This window comes from Mobula birostris, chromosome 28, assembly GCF_030028105.1.
Source record: "Mobula birostris isolate sMobBir1 chromosome 28, sMobBir1.hap1, whole genome shotgun sequence".
Taxonomy (NCBI): domain Eukaryota; kingdom Metazoa; phylum Chordata; class Chondrichthyes; order Myliobatiformes; family Myliobatidae; genus Mobula; species Mobula birostris.
The window spans coordinates 17,868,438-17,882,023 of record NC_092397.1 but is presented as its reverse complement, the minus strand read 5'-3'; the positions used below and the strand labels follow the sequence as shown (position 1 = coordinate 17,882,023).

The window sequence follows — 13,586 nt, the reverse complement described above, 5'->3', positions numbered from 1 at the left end:
ATGTCAGGGGTAAGTTTTTTACACAGAGAGTGGGGAGTGCGTGGAATGGGCTGCTGGCGACGGTGGTGAAGGCGGATACGATAGGGTCTTTTAAGAGACTCCTGGACAGGTACATGGAGCTCAGAAAAATAGAGGGCTGTGGGTAACCTGAGTAATTTCTAAGGTCAGGACATGTTCGGCACAGCTTTGTGGGCCGAAGGGCCTGTATTGTGCTGTGGGTTTTCTGTGTTTCTATGCCCACAATGCTCTGCAGTACAAAATTCAAACGTTCAAAGTAGATTTGTTATCAGAGTCCACATTTGTCACCATATACAACCCTGAGCTTCATTTCCAATGGGCATATTCAATAATTCCTTAATAGAGCAATAATCATAATAGAGTCAATGAAAGAACGCACCAACTGGGGCGTTCAATCTGTGTGCAAAAGACAGCAAACTGTGCAAAGATAAAAAGGAAGAAATATTAATAATAAATAAATATCAAGGACAAGGTAAAGAGACCTGGAATGTAAGTCCATTGGTTGTGGGAACAATTCAATGATGGGACAAGTGGAGTTGGGTGAGGTTATCCACTCGGGTTCACGAGCCTGATGACTGAGGGGCAGTAACTGTTCCTGAACCTGGTGGTGTGAGTCCTGAGGCTCTTGTACTTTCTTCCTGATGGCAGCAGCGAGAAGAGAGCGCGGCCTGGGTGGTGGGGGTCTCTGATGATGGATGCTGCTTTGCTGTGGCCATGCTCCATGAAGCTCCCTCCACACCGTCCCATTACACTCTCCCGGGGTCAGACACAGAGTGAAGCTTCCTCCACACCGTCCCATCACACACTCCCAGGATCAGACACAGAGTGAAGCTCCCTCCACACCGTCCCATCACACACTCCCGGAGTCAGACACAGAGTGAAGCTCCCTCCGCACCGTCCCATCACACACTCCCAGGGTCAGACACAGAGTGAAGCTTCCTCCACACCGTCCCATCACACACTCCCAGGGTCAGACACTGAGAGAAGCTCCCTCCACACCGTCCCATCACACACTCCCGGGATCAGACACAGAGTGAAGCTCCCTCCACAACGTCCCATCACACACTCCCAGGGTCAGACACTGAGAGAAGCTCCCTCCACACCGTCCCACTGTGCGATCAGTGCCTGAGGTGGCCCCTGTGGCGTGAGACGCGCCATTGTGGTTGATTCCCTGGGACACAATCTGGAACGCGAGTTGGCGATGTTGACAGATCTCGTGTTGCAGGGGGATGGGCTGGTGCGGGAGAGAGAATAACTCCGGTGAAACCGTGTCAGGGAAATCTCTTGGCGCAGGCCCACAGCAGAGAGGCTGCTCCTGGCTTCTGGCCTGCAGGGCAGAGATAAGGAAGAGGAGGCGAGGATCGGACAGAACCCGGCCCTGCTGAGAATGCAGACACACCCGTGGCCTCTGATCGCGTTGGAAGGGAGGATGGTGAGAGTCAGTCCGCTGACAGAGACAGGCAAAGCACAGACACCCCCCCCCCTCCCCAACACACACCAGGGAACTGGCAGATGCATGGCTCCTAGACTGCTGGACCATCTGTCCCCATTAGAGTCGTACGGCAGAGAATCAGGCCCTTCAGCCCATCGACTCCTGCTGGCCACTTACACCAAGCGTAAACAGAGTTAGATACAGTGGGGAATAAGCCCTTCTGGCCCTTCGAGCCGCCCAGCAATCCCCCGATTTAACCCCAGCCTAATCACTGGACAATTCACAACGACCGATTTAACCCACCTATCGGTACGTCGTGGGACTGTGGGAGGAAACCCCAGCACCCGGGGGGAAACCCGCCCGGTCATGGGGTGAGAACGTGCAAACTCCTCGGAGGGACTCGAACCCGGGTCGCCTGCACTGTTCAGCGTTTATCAAAAAAAAAACGGGGGTCTGAGTCCTCTGGGGAACTGGCACAGGAGAGAGGATGGGGCCTGGACAAAATTAGGCAATGATATTGAATGGTAGTACAGGCCCAAGGGGCTGAATGGCCTTTTTCTGCTTTTTTTTCCCTGTACCCTGATAATTCTACTCCCAAGCCAATTGAGACCCTGAATCCTCCCCACCCATCACACAAAACGCTAGAAGGACTCAGCGGATCGGGCAGCACCTACGGAGGGAAATAAAGAGTCGACCTTTTAGGCCGGGACCCTTCATTGGGACTGATAAGTAATGTAGGGGGTATTTAGAAATCAGAATAAGAGGACAGAGTACAAACTGGCAGGTGATAGGTGGGATTAGTTTGAGGGGGGAAAGGTGAGATGAAGTAAGAAGCTGGGAGGTGATTGGTGGATGAGGTAAAGGGCTGAAGAAGAAGGAACCTGATAGGAGAGGAGGGTGGACCATAGGAGGATGGGCTGCGGACGGAGGTGAGGAGAAGGAAAGGGGTGAAAGAGTAACTAAAGTGGGGAACGCGAAAAGGGAGAAGGAAGGAGAAGAGAGAACCGAATCCAGCGAAGGGTCTCGGCCTAAAACGTCGACTGCTTATTCCCCTGCCCGGCCTGCTGAGCTCCTCTGTCGCTTTGTGAGCGTTGCTCTGGGTTTCCAGCATCCACCGAGTCTCGCGTTGATTCTTCCAGCCCCGTGCCCGGGATATTCCGAGATTTCGGAACTGGCGGCTCCGTAACACCAGCCCTGAGCATCCAGAGACCGTATTTCCCCCACCGCCCCCCCCAGTTCCCACAATCACATCCCTACAAGGCACTTGCCTTCCAACAGACGTCTCTCGGGGGAAATTGAGTTGGTCTATGAGTGCCACGGGGACTCAGATACAGTGAGAAGCTTTAAAAAGTCAAAGTAATTTATTAGTGAAGTATGGACGCTCGGAGGCCTCTTCTATTTCGATGTAAAACGGAACCGGCACTGGATTCTTTTTCTCTCCCCACCCCCCCAGGCTGCTCTCTGGAAACTCTGGAGACCGCTGTGCCTGGAGATCCCGGCAGATCAGCGGTTTCCGAGATGCTCGAACCTCCCCGTCTGGCACCGACAATCATCCCGATCACATTTCCTGGCCCCGCCCCCCCTCCCACCGTTCTCCTGTTTGACCTGAGCAACGGCTGAACCTCTTGACCGTGTCGGCGTGCTTTTATGCACCGAGTTGCTGCCGCGTGATTGGCTGGTTAGGTATTTCTGTTTACAAGCAGGTGTACCTCATAAAGTGGCCACTTCTGTGTGTGTGTGTGTGTGTGTGTGTGTGTGTGACCATATACAGTGGATTCTGGCTAACTGGGACAATATTGGACCAGTACATTTTGGTCCAATTAAGTGGCTGCCCCTATAAGCCGAAGTTTCTTGGAAATAGTTGAAAAAGACAAGCTGCTGTTTAACTGAGTAACAAGTTATGCATTTAAATGAAATGCAGAACAACTTAGAGCACTTCCAACACGGCCGGTGGTAGTCTGTCGTGTCCGACCATGACAGGAGACGCGGGAGAGTTTTTATAGTGGAAAAGCTGTTGTGCTTGGCCAGTTTCAGAAGTCCGGATCTGGCAGTACATGTAGACGCCACAGTTGGGGTCCTCCCTGGTTGCAGTGGATGACCCTGGTGCCTTCTGTGCCCTGCCAGGCCTTGGGCTCTCCACGGGGCGTTGCAAGACGGCCTTCCTGTCCATCGGATCTCACCGTAGACCTCACCCGCCCCGTCCGACAGAGCTGACTTTGCAAGCTAGGACATGCCCTCTCACCAGGGTACGCCTCACCTGGTTTAGCCGGCCTGTCGAAGTGGCATAATGAGGTGGGGCCGCTGTCGCGCGCAAACAGCTACTTGGAGCCACGGGTGAGGGCTGGGTGTCCAGTGGGGGCCAAAGGTGACATTCAAGATGATCGGCGATGCCTTCAAATTCTTCGTGGTGCCTAACTTGTTGAGGTCAGTAAATTGTTTCATTTTCACTCCCGGTCACCCCTGGCATCTCCAGGGCCTGAATGCTCAGAACCGCAGTGAGCAGAACAGTTCCGAATTGTCCTACGGCTCAACCCTCACCAACCATCAGCGACTAAAATCGCTGCTTTCTGAACACCAACGCACGCAATCTGCGCTGTAGAAAAACAGTTCGCTCCGAGCACGGTGTAGCATCCGGCGGCCACGCCAGTGCGCACCACTGCCACCCGTTGGAAACGGTCCGGCAGCGGCCCCCCGCCCCAGTTCAGCAGCGGACCATCCTGAATAAATTTTGGGAATCCCGGCTATTCTGCTTGATTAGTTTTTTGGCCCAGTTGTGGCGTCTGCCCGTACTGCTGGATCCCGGACCTCTGAGTGGAACTGGCCAAGTGCAACTTTAAAAACTCTCCCACACTGGTTTCCTGTCATTGTTAGATATGACGGTCAACCACCGTATTTGTAATGCTCTAACTTGTTCTGTATTTCATTTAAATGCATAAATTGTCACTCAGTTACACAGTAGTTTTGTCTTTTTTTTAATACCTTGGCTAATTGGGGCAGTTGTTTAACTGGGCCAAAATGTGCTGTCGCAAATAAGGGGCTGTCCCGATTAACCGATCGTCCAATCAACTGCAATCCATTGCGCTATCCTCTGCTTTTTACCTATCTATGTGTCGAGGTACAGCGTGGAATAGACCCGTCCGGTGCTTCAAGCCGCGCTGGCCAGCGGTCGACCCGATTTAACCAGAGTCCAATCATAGGGCAAATTCTGAGAGGCATCCATCAGTCGGGGTCAACCACGGATATCGCGTCCTCGCTGTCTAGACACACAAGCCCGGGCAGGATGATACGGAGAGCAAGCCATTGCCCATGTTGCAAGCTCCCCCTCTCCACGCATCCAATGAGCCCAACGGAACGGCAGAGACCGACACAGTCTGGTACCAGGAGTCGCCAGTCAGCGTAGGGCTGCCTCAGGGACTCCAGCTCCGAATTTTACCCTCGGGGTTTACTCCCGAAACCTTTCCCTTGAGTGGGTATGGCCGCAAGGCAGCGGAGGCTTGAGATTGGAGTTTTCCTTCTTGATGGGCTGCCAACCATGGGCTGACTAGTCCCGTCTGCCCGAAGCGACTGGCTTCAAGGTGCCAGTAACCCGCCTCGGCCCCTTCTCCTGTCAGTGGAAACGGTTCCGCCGGGCTTAGCTAAGCCACAGGTGAAGGGCAGGAGCTGGACGTGGTTGTCAGAGGCTGCTTGAGACGCACGCCACTGGGAGCGTTTAATAGGTAGTGGGAGCTTGTCCCCATTACCTCCTCCTGGCTATGAAAACCTGAAGGAACCCGGGACAATTTACAACCCATGGGTGGAAACCGGAGCACCCGGAGGAAACCCACACGGTCACGGGGAGAATCTGCAAACTCCTTGCAGGCAGCGGCAGGAAGTGAACCTGCGTCGCCTGTGCTGTAAATCGTTGTGCTGACCACCACTCAGTGTGTCATCCACCTCGGGCTGTGTTGGTCTTTGGGTCAGGAGAATCGTTGTGCACTGTGATGTGCAGGTGACACATATAGTCAAAGGAGTAGAGTCATAGAAGAGTACAGCACAGAAAGTGGCCACCTGGCCCAACTAGTCCATGCCGAACCATTAAACCCCATTGACCTGCACCTGGACCATAGCCCTCAATTCCCCTGCCATCCATGCATCGATCCAAACTTCTCCTAAACATTAGAAATCAACTCATATGCACCACTTGTGTTGGCAACTCGTTCCACACTCTCACCACCCTCTGAGTGAAGAAGTTTCCCCTCATGTTCCCCTTCAACTTCTCAGCTTTCACCCTTGACCCATGACCTCTGGTTGTAGTCCCACCCAACCTCAGTGGAAAAAGCCTGCTTGCATTTACCCTGTCTATACACCTCATAATTTTGTATACCTTTATCAAATCTCCCCTCAACTTTTTACGTTCCAAGGAATAAAGTCCTAACCTGTTCAATCTTTCCTTATAACTCAGGTCCCCAGACCCGGCAACATCCTTGTAAAATTTCTCCGTACTCTTTCAACCTTATTTACATCTTTCCTGTAGGTAGGTGACCAGAACTGTACACAATACTCCAGATTAGGCCCCACCAACGTCTGATACACCTTCAACATATAGTCCCATCTCCTGTGCTCAATGCTTTGATTTATGAAGGCCAATGTGCCAAAAGCTTTCTTTACGACCCTATCTACCTGTGATGGCACTTTCAATGAATTATTGACCTGTATTCCCAGATCCCTTTGTTCTATCACACTCCCACCCTGGCTGGTCCTGCCAAAGTGCGATATCTCACATTTGCCTACATTAAGCTCCATCTGCCATTTTTCCGCCCATTTTGCCAGCTGGTCCAGATCCCACTGCAAGTTTTGATAGTCTTCCTCACTGTCCACTACAATCCCAGTCTTGGTGTCATCCACAAATTTGCTGATCCAGTTCACCACGTTATCATCCAGAACGTTGATACAGATGACAAACAACAGTGGACCCAACACCAATTCCTAAGGCACTCCACTAGTCACAGACCTCCAGTCAGAGAGGCAACTATCTACAACCACTCCCTGGCTTCTCCCACAAAGCCAATGTCTAATCCAATTTACTCCCTCATCTTGAACACTGAGTGACCGAATCTCCTTGACCAACCTCCCATACGGGACCTTATCAAATGCTTTGCTAAAGTCCATGTAGACAACGTCCACTGCCTTCCCTTCATCAGCTTTCCTGGTGTTGTCCTCAAAAATCTCCGTAACTCTGGTCAGACATGGATTACCATGCATCAAGCCATGCTGACTGTCCCTAATCAAGCCCTGTCTCTCCAAAATACTCAGGTATCCAGTTCAGACTCACCAGCTTGTAGTTTCCTGGTTTATTTCTAGAGCCTTTCTTAGCAGCAGGACAACATTGGCTATTCTCCAGTGCCTCACCTGTTGCTAAGGATGACTTAAATACCTTTGCTGGGCCCCTTGTAATTTCTGAACTTGCGTCCTACTGAGTCTGAGGGAACACCTTGTCAGGTCCTAATTTGCCTGAAGACAGCAGACGCCTCCTCCTGTGTAGTCTGTGCACGGTCCACTGCTGCTTTGTCTCACTTCCACAGATTCCGAGTCCGACTCCCGAGTAAATACAGATGCAACAAAAATCCATTTAAGATCTCCCCCATCTCATTTGGCTCCACATATGGATTACCAGTCTGATCTGCCCGACGACCAGTTTTGTCCCTTGCAATCCTTTTGCCCTTAACATATCTGCAGAATCCCTTAGGACTCTCCTTCACCTTGTCTGCTAGAGCAACCTCATGCCTTCTTGTAGCCCTCCTGATTTCTTTCTTAAGTGTTCTCTTGCATTTCCTGTACTCCATGAGCAGCTCATTTGTCCCCACCTGCCTATACCTCAGACATCCCACCCCGCAAAAACTCACTTCAGGGGCGTAGCACCATCAATTTGCAGGAGACTCCCGGAACTTCCGGGAGAGGTGGGATGTCTGCAATAGAGTAGCTCCTTAGCAGCTAGCCAGCTAGTTTAAATAACGTTAGCTATGCTAATGAACAAATGACACCTGTTAAACTCACCTCAACATGTCTTTTACAGTCTTAACCCACCATGGGCAATAGAAAAGTCACTGTTGCAAATAGCGCAGCGAGCAACACTGTCATTATTCTTGACTGCTATTAGGCAGGGGTACACTTTAGGGTAGGCTGGGGTGACTTATATTTTCTTTTTTTGGAACATTCTGCCATGGCGCGCGTTCGTTCTCTCACTCTCTCTCTCTCTCTCTCGTGATCGCTCTCGCTTGCTCCCTCTTGCTTTCTCTCTCTCGTGCTCTCTCGCTCGCTCGCTCTCCAAAAAATTGATTTCCGGGCCATTGTGTACAATTTGCGGGCATCAGAGAGCCACTATTAATATGCAGGAGACTCCCAGAACTTCCAGGAGAGGTGGGATATCTGGTACCTGCTATGCAGCCCCCTTTTTTTTCTCAACCAGGGCCTCAATATCTCTCAAGATCCTGAACCTGTTATTCTAGCGTTATATTCTAAAAAGCACATACAAGACATCCTTGCCATAGAGGGAGTACAAAGAAGGTTCACCAGGTTGATTCCTGGGATGGCAGGACTTTCACATGATGAAAGACTGGATCGACTAGGCTTATACTTGTTGGAATTTAGAAGATTGAGGGGGGATCTGATTGAAACGTATAAAATCCTAAAGGGATTGGACAGGCTAGATGCAGGAAGATTGTTCCCGATGTTGGGGAAGTCCAGAACGAGGGGTCACAGTTTGAGGATAAAGGGGAAGCCTTTTAGGACCGAGATGAGGAAAAACTTCTTCACACAGAGAGTAGTGAATCTGTGGAATTCTCTGCCACAGGAAACAGTTGAGGCCAGTTCATTGGCTATATTTAAGAGGTAGATATGGCCCTTGTGGCTAAAGGGATCAGGGGGTTTGGAGAGAAGGCAGGTACAGGGTTCTGAGTTGGATGATCAGCCATGACCATACTGAATGGCGGTGCAGGCTCGAAGGACTGAATGGCCTACTCCTGCACCTATTTTCTATGTTTCTACAAGTTTTGTACTCTCAAAATTTCACTTCTGAATGCACTTACCAAGAGCACCTTTGCCAGAAAACAGCTTGTCCTGATCCACCCTTGACAGATGCTCTCTGATACCATCAAAATTGGCCTCCCTCCAGTGCAGGATCTCAACTTGCAGAGCAGACCTACTTTTTTTTTGCATAGTTGCTCTGAAACCGACGGCTTTGTGGTCACTAGATGCAAAGTGCCTCCCCTACACCAACACTTCTGTCACCTGCCCTGTCCCATTCCCGAACGTCGCGCACTCTCTCGTTGGGGCTTCTGTGAGGGGTGAGGAGAGGACGTCTGGGATGGGTGGGGTTTTTGATTCCTCTGGCTGCTTCACTGGGGTGGTGAGAAACGTGGACAGAGTGGGGATTCTGGTTTCTGTGACGTGCTGGCATGCAGATCTGACGATGCACTCAGTGCATTGAGGTGGAACGAGGTAAAGCAGTAGCAGGAGGCATAATCAAGTGTAACAGCGACAGAGAAAGTGCGGTGCAGGCAAACGATAAAGTGCAAGGTCATAACGCAGTAGCTGTGAGGTCCAAAGGGTTCATCTTATGGCACAATTGAATTGAATCGACTTTATAACATACATCCCTTATATACGTGAGGAGTAAAAATCTTTACGTTCCATCTCCGTCTGAATGTGCAATTTATAGTCATTTCTAATAAATATTATGTACAACAGGATAGTCAATATAACATAGAAATACGATTGTATCAGTGAGAATTAATCAGTCTGACGGCCTGGTGGAAGAAGCTGTCCCGGAGCCTGTTGGTCCTGGCTTTTATGCTGCGGTACCGTTTCCCAGATGGTAGCAGCTGGAACAGTTTGTGGTTGGGGTGACTCGAGTCCCCAATGATCCTTCGAGCCCTTTTTACACACCTGTCACTGTAAATGTCCTGAATAGTGGGAAGTTCACATCTACAGATGCGCTGGGCTGTCCGCACCACTCTCTGCAGAGTCCTGCGATTGAGGGAGGTACAGTTCCCATACCAGGCAGTGATGTAGTCAGTCAGGATGCTGTCAGTTGTGCCCCTGTAGAAAGTTCTTAGGATTTGGGGGCCCACACCAAACTTCTTCAACCGTCTGAGGTGAAAGAGGTGCTGTTGTGCCTTTTTCACCACACAGCCGGTATGTGCAGACCACGAGAGATCCTCGGTGGTGTTTATGCCAAGGAACTTAAAGCTGTTCACCCTCTCAACCCCAGATCCACTGATGTCCATAGGGGCTAGAGGACAAGAGGCCAAGAGGTCTGTTCAAGAGTCAGCAGTGGGATAGAACCTGTCCTTGAGCCTGGAATACGTGCTTTTGTAGCTTCTGCCTGACGGACGAGGGCAGAAGAGAGAATATCAAAGGGTGCAAGGGGTCCTTGATTTTCCAAAAGACCATAGGAGCAGAATTGGGCCATTTGGCCTATCGAGTCTGCTCCACCATTTCATCATGGCTGATCCATTTTCCCCTCTCAGCTCCAATCTCCCCATATCCCTTCACGCCCCGACTAATGAAGAATCTATCAGCCTCTGATGTACATACACATAAAGACTTGGCCTCCACAGCCGCCTGTGGCAACGAATTCCACAGATTCACCGCCCCCCAGCTGAAGAAATTCCTCCTCTTCTCTGTTCCAAAAGGACGCCCCTCCATACTGAGGCTGCGCCCTCTGGCCCCCAACTCCCCCACCGTAGGAAGCATCCACTCTGTCGAGGCCTTTGAAGGCTCGATAGATTCCAACGAGGTCAGCCCCTTGTTCTTCTGAATTCCGGCAAGTGGAGGCCCGGTCTACGTTTCCAGCCACCTTTCCCCAAGGCAAGCGGGAAACGTAGGCGGCGCCCACAGAGGGGAAGGCCATTTTTTTTTGTGATGTGCTGAGCTGTGTCCGCGACCCTCTGCGGTTCCTTGCAGTCTCAGGCAGAGCAGTCGCCGGACCAGACCTCGACGCAATTGGCTCGGGGGCTCTCTTTGGTGCCACCTGTAAAATTACTGAGGGTCTCCAGGGTCCTGCTGGATTTCCTCGGCCTCCCGAGGAAGTCGAGGCCTTCAGCACTCCTGACCTCGGGGCCCATCAATAGAGAGGCCCGGCTCCTGTCCCGGTTGCCGTGGCGACGGTCGGGAGCGGGACGGGGGAGAATTCCGCTCTCCCTACTGCTTCTCCCAGATGGCGACACTCAGAAGTCATGGGATCTTGCTGCGGGGTTATCAGAGGGAGGCAGAAGGTGGTGGCTGGGCTGGAGGCATGGAGTGACACTCGTCCCTTCTTCCGTTGCAGGCAGCCCGACAAGCTGATCGTGGTGTGGACCCGGAGGAACAGGAGGGTGTGTTCAAAGGTAGGTGAGGGGTGTCGGGGCACTGTGGGCGGAGGGTGAGAGGTCACAGGTACTGTGTGTGTGTGTGTGTGTGTGTGTGTGTGTGTGTGAGTATGAGTGTGTGTGTGTTTGTTTTTTATCCTCCCCCCCCTCTATCTTACACACACATTCATTCTCTCTCTATCTCTATCTCTACCCCCCTCCTCTCTCTCTCTCTCTATATATATATCTCATTCTCTCTATCTCATTCTCTTATCTCACTATCTCACTCTCTCTCTCTCTCTCAGTCTATCTCAATCTCACTCTCTGTCTATCTCTTTATTCTCTATATTTCTCTCTCTCTCTCTCTCTCTCTCTCTCTCTCTCTCTCTCTATATATATATATATATATATATATATCTGTCTCGGTCTTTCTCACTCCCTCTGTCTATCTCTCTGTCTCTCTATCTCCCTCTCTCTTGTCTATCTCTCTCTCTCTATCTCCCTCTAGCTCTCTGTATCTCTCTATCTCTCTGTCTGTCTCTCTCTCTCTCTCTCTCCCTCTGTCTATACATCTCTCTCTACCTCCACGTGAGCGTCCCGCTCAGCGTGTGCACGGGTCTGTGTTGACCTGCCGAGCATTGTGGGTCTGCTGCCGTGGCGACCCTTGCGGACTGCCCCCGGCACGTCCCTGTTGCTCACAGACAGCACATTTCAGTGTATGTTTCGGTGTAAACTTGATAAATAAATTTCAGTCCTGAATCTTGAGGTACTTGGATACGCAGGGCCCCACCTTGGATCCAAAATGTCTTTTAAAAGTTGTAATTGAGCCTGCCTCTACTACTTCCCCTGACAGCTTGCAACATGTACCCACCACCCTCTGTGTGGAAAAACATGCCCCTTTACTTTATTGTCGCCAAACAATTGATACTAGAGCGTACAATCATCACAGCGATATTTGATTCTGCGCTTCCCGCTCCCTGGATTACAAATCGATAGTAAATATTAAAAATTTAAATTATAACTCAGTAATAGAAAATAGGAAAGGGAAAGTAAGGTAGTGCAAAAAAACCGAGAGGCAGGTCCGGACATTTGGAGGGTATGGCCCAGATCCGGGTCAGGATCCGTTCAGCAGTCTTATCACAGTTGGAAAGAAGCTGTTCCCAAATCTGGCCGTACGAGTCTTCAAGCTCCTGAACCTTCTCCCGGTGGGAAGAGGGTCGAAAAGTGTGTTGGCTGGGTGGGTCGTGTCCTTGATTATCCTGGCAGCACTGCTCCGACAGCGTGCGGTGTAAAGTGAGTCCACGGACGGAAGATTGGTTTGTGTGATGTGCTGGGCCATGTTCACGATCTTCTGCAGCTTCTTCCGGTCTTGGACAGGACAACTTCCATACCAGGTTGTGATGCACCCTAGAAGAATGCTTTCTACGGTGCATCTATAAAAAATAGGGCTTTAGGGGACAGGCCAAATTTCTTTAGTTTTCTCAGGAAGTAAAGGCGCTGGTGGGCCTTCTTGGCAGTGAACTCTGCCTAGTTGGACCAAGTCAGGTCATTTTTGATATTGACCCCGAGGAACAAAAAGCTTTTGACCTGTTCCACTTGCGCACCATCGATGTAAATGGAGTTGTGTGGTCCGCTACTCCTTCTGAAGTCAGCAACCAATTCCTTTGTCTTGCTGACGTTGAGGGATAGGTTATTGTCTTCGCACCATGCCACCAGGTTCTTAATTTCCTCTCTGTACTCAAACTCATCATTGCCCGAGATACAGTCCTCAGATCCCTGTCAAAACTTTCCCCTCTCACCTTCAACCTTTGCCCTCTAGTTTAGACTGTTCTGCCCTGGGGTTATCTCTGGGACGATCTGCACCCCTCATGAATTAATAAACCTCTGTGAGGTCACTCCTTCAGCCCCCTTCCCTCAGAGGGAAAACAGTCCCGGCCTATCCAGTCCTTTCTTACAGCTCAAGGTCAAAGTTCAGAGTAATTTTTTAGTATAATATGTCACCACATACAACCCCCAGATTCTTTTTCCTGTGGGTGTACTCAGCAAATCTAAAGAATAGTAGCTATAATGGGATCAATGAAAGATCAAACAAACTGTGCAAATGCAAGTATAAATAAATACCAATAAATAGGGAACAGGAAATGACATAAGACCATAAGCCACAGGAGCAGAATTAGGGCCATCTGGCCCATCGAGTCTGCTCCACCATTCAATCATGGCTCATCCTTTTTTTTTCTCTTCCTCAACCCCAGTTCTCAGCCTTCTCCCCGTACCTTTGATGCCATGTCCAATCAAGGATCTATTAATCTCTGCCTTAAATACACCCAAACACCTGGCCTCCACAGCTGCCTGTAGTAACAAATTCCACAAATTCACCAACCTCTGGCTAAAGAAATTTCTCCGCATTTCTGTTTTGAAAGGGCACCCCTCTATCCTGAGGCCGTGCCCTCTAGTCCTAGACTCCCCCACCATGGGAAACATCCTTTCCACATCTACTCTGTCTAGGCCTTTCAAAATTCAAAAGGTTTCAATAAGAATCCCCCTCATCCTTCTGAATTCCAGCGAGTACAGACCCAGAGTCATCAAATGTTCCTCGTATGATAACCCTTACATTCCTAATATGAGATAAAGAGTCCTTAAAGTGAGATCATCGGTTGTGGGAGCATCTCAATGGGTGGGCGAGTGAGCGTAGTAATCCATTTTGAGGATGGTTGAGGGGTTGTAACTGTTCTTGAACCTGGTGGTGTGAATCCTGAGGTTCCTGTACCTTCTACCTGATGGCAGCAGTGAGAAAAGAGCATGCCCTGGGT

At 50.4% G+C, this 13,586-nt stretch overlaps 1 protein-coding gene across 2 annotated transcripts in view; it reads left to right on the top strand.

Annotated features, from left to right (window-relative positions):
* The window catches only part of LOC140189027 (EH domain-binding protein 1-like), a 121,201-nt gene that overhangs the window by 46,716 nt on the left and 60,899 nt on the right, over positions 1-13,586 (top strand). For both annotated transcript variants that reach the window (XM_072245702.1, XM_072245701.1), the window contains exon 2: positions 10,758-10,815. In XM_072245702.1, coding sequence (XP_072101803.1) covers positions 10,758-10,815 — 58 coding nt within the window. The remainder of the gene's footprint in view (positions 1-10,757; positions 10,816-13,586) is intronic.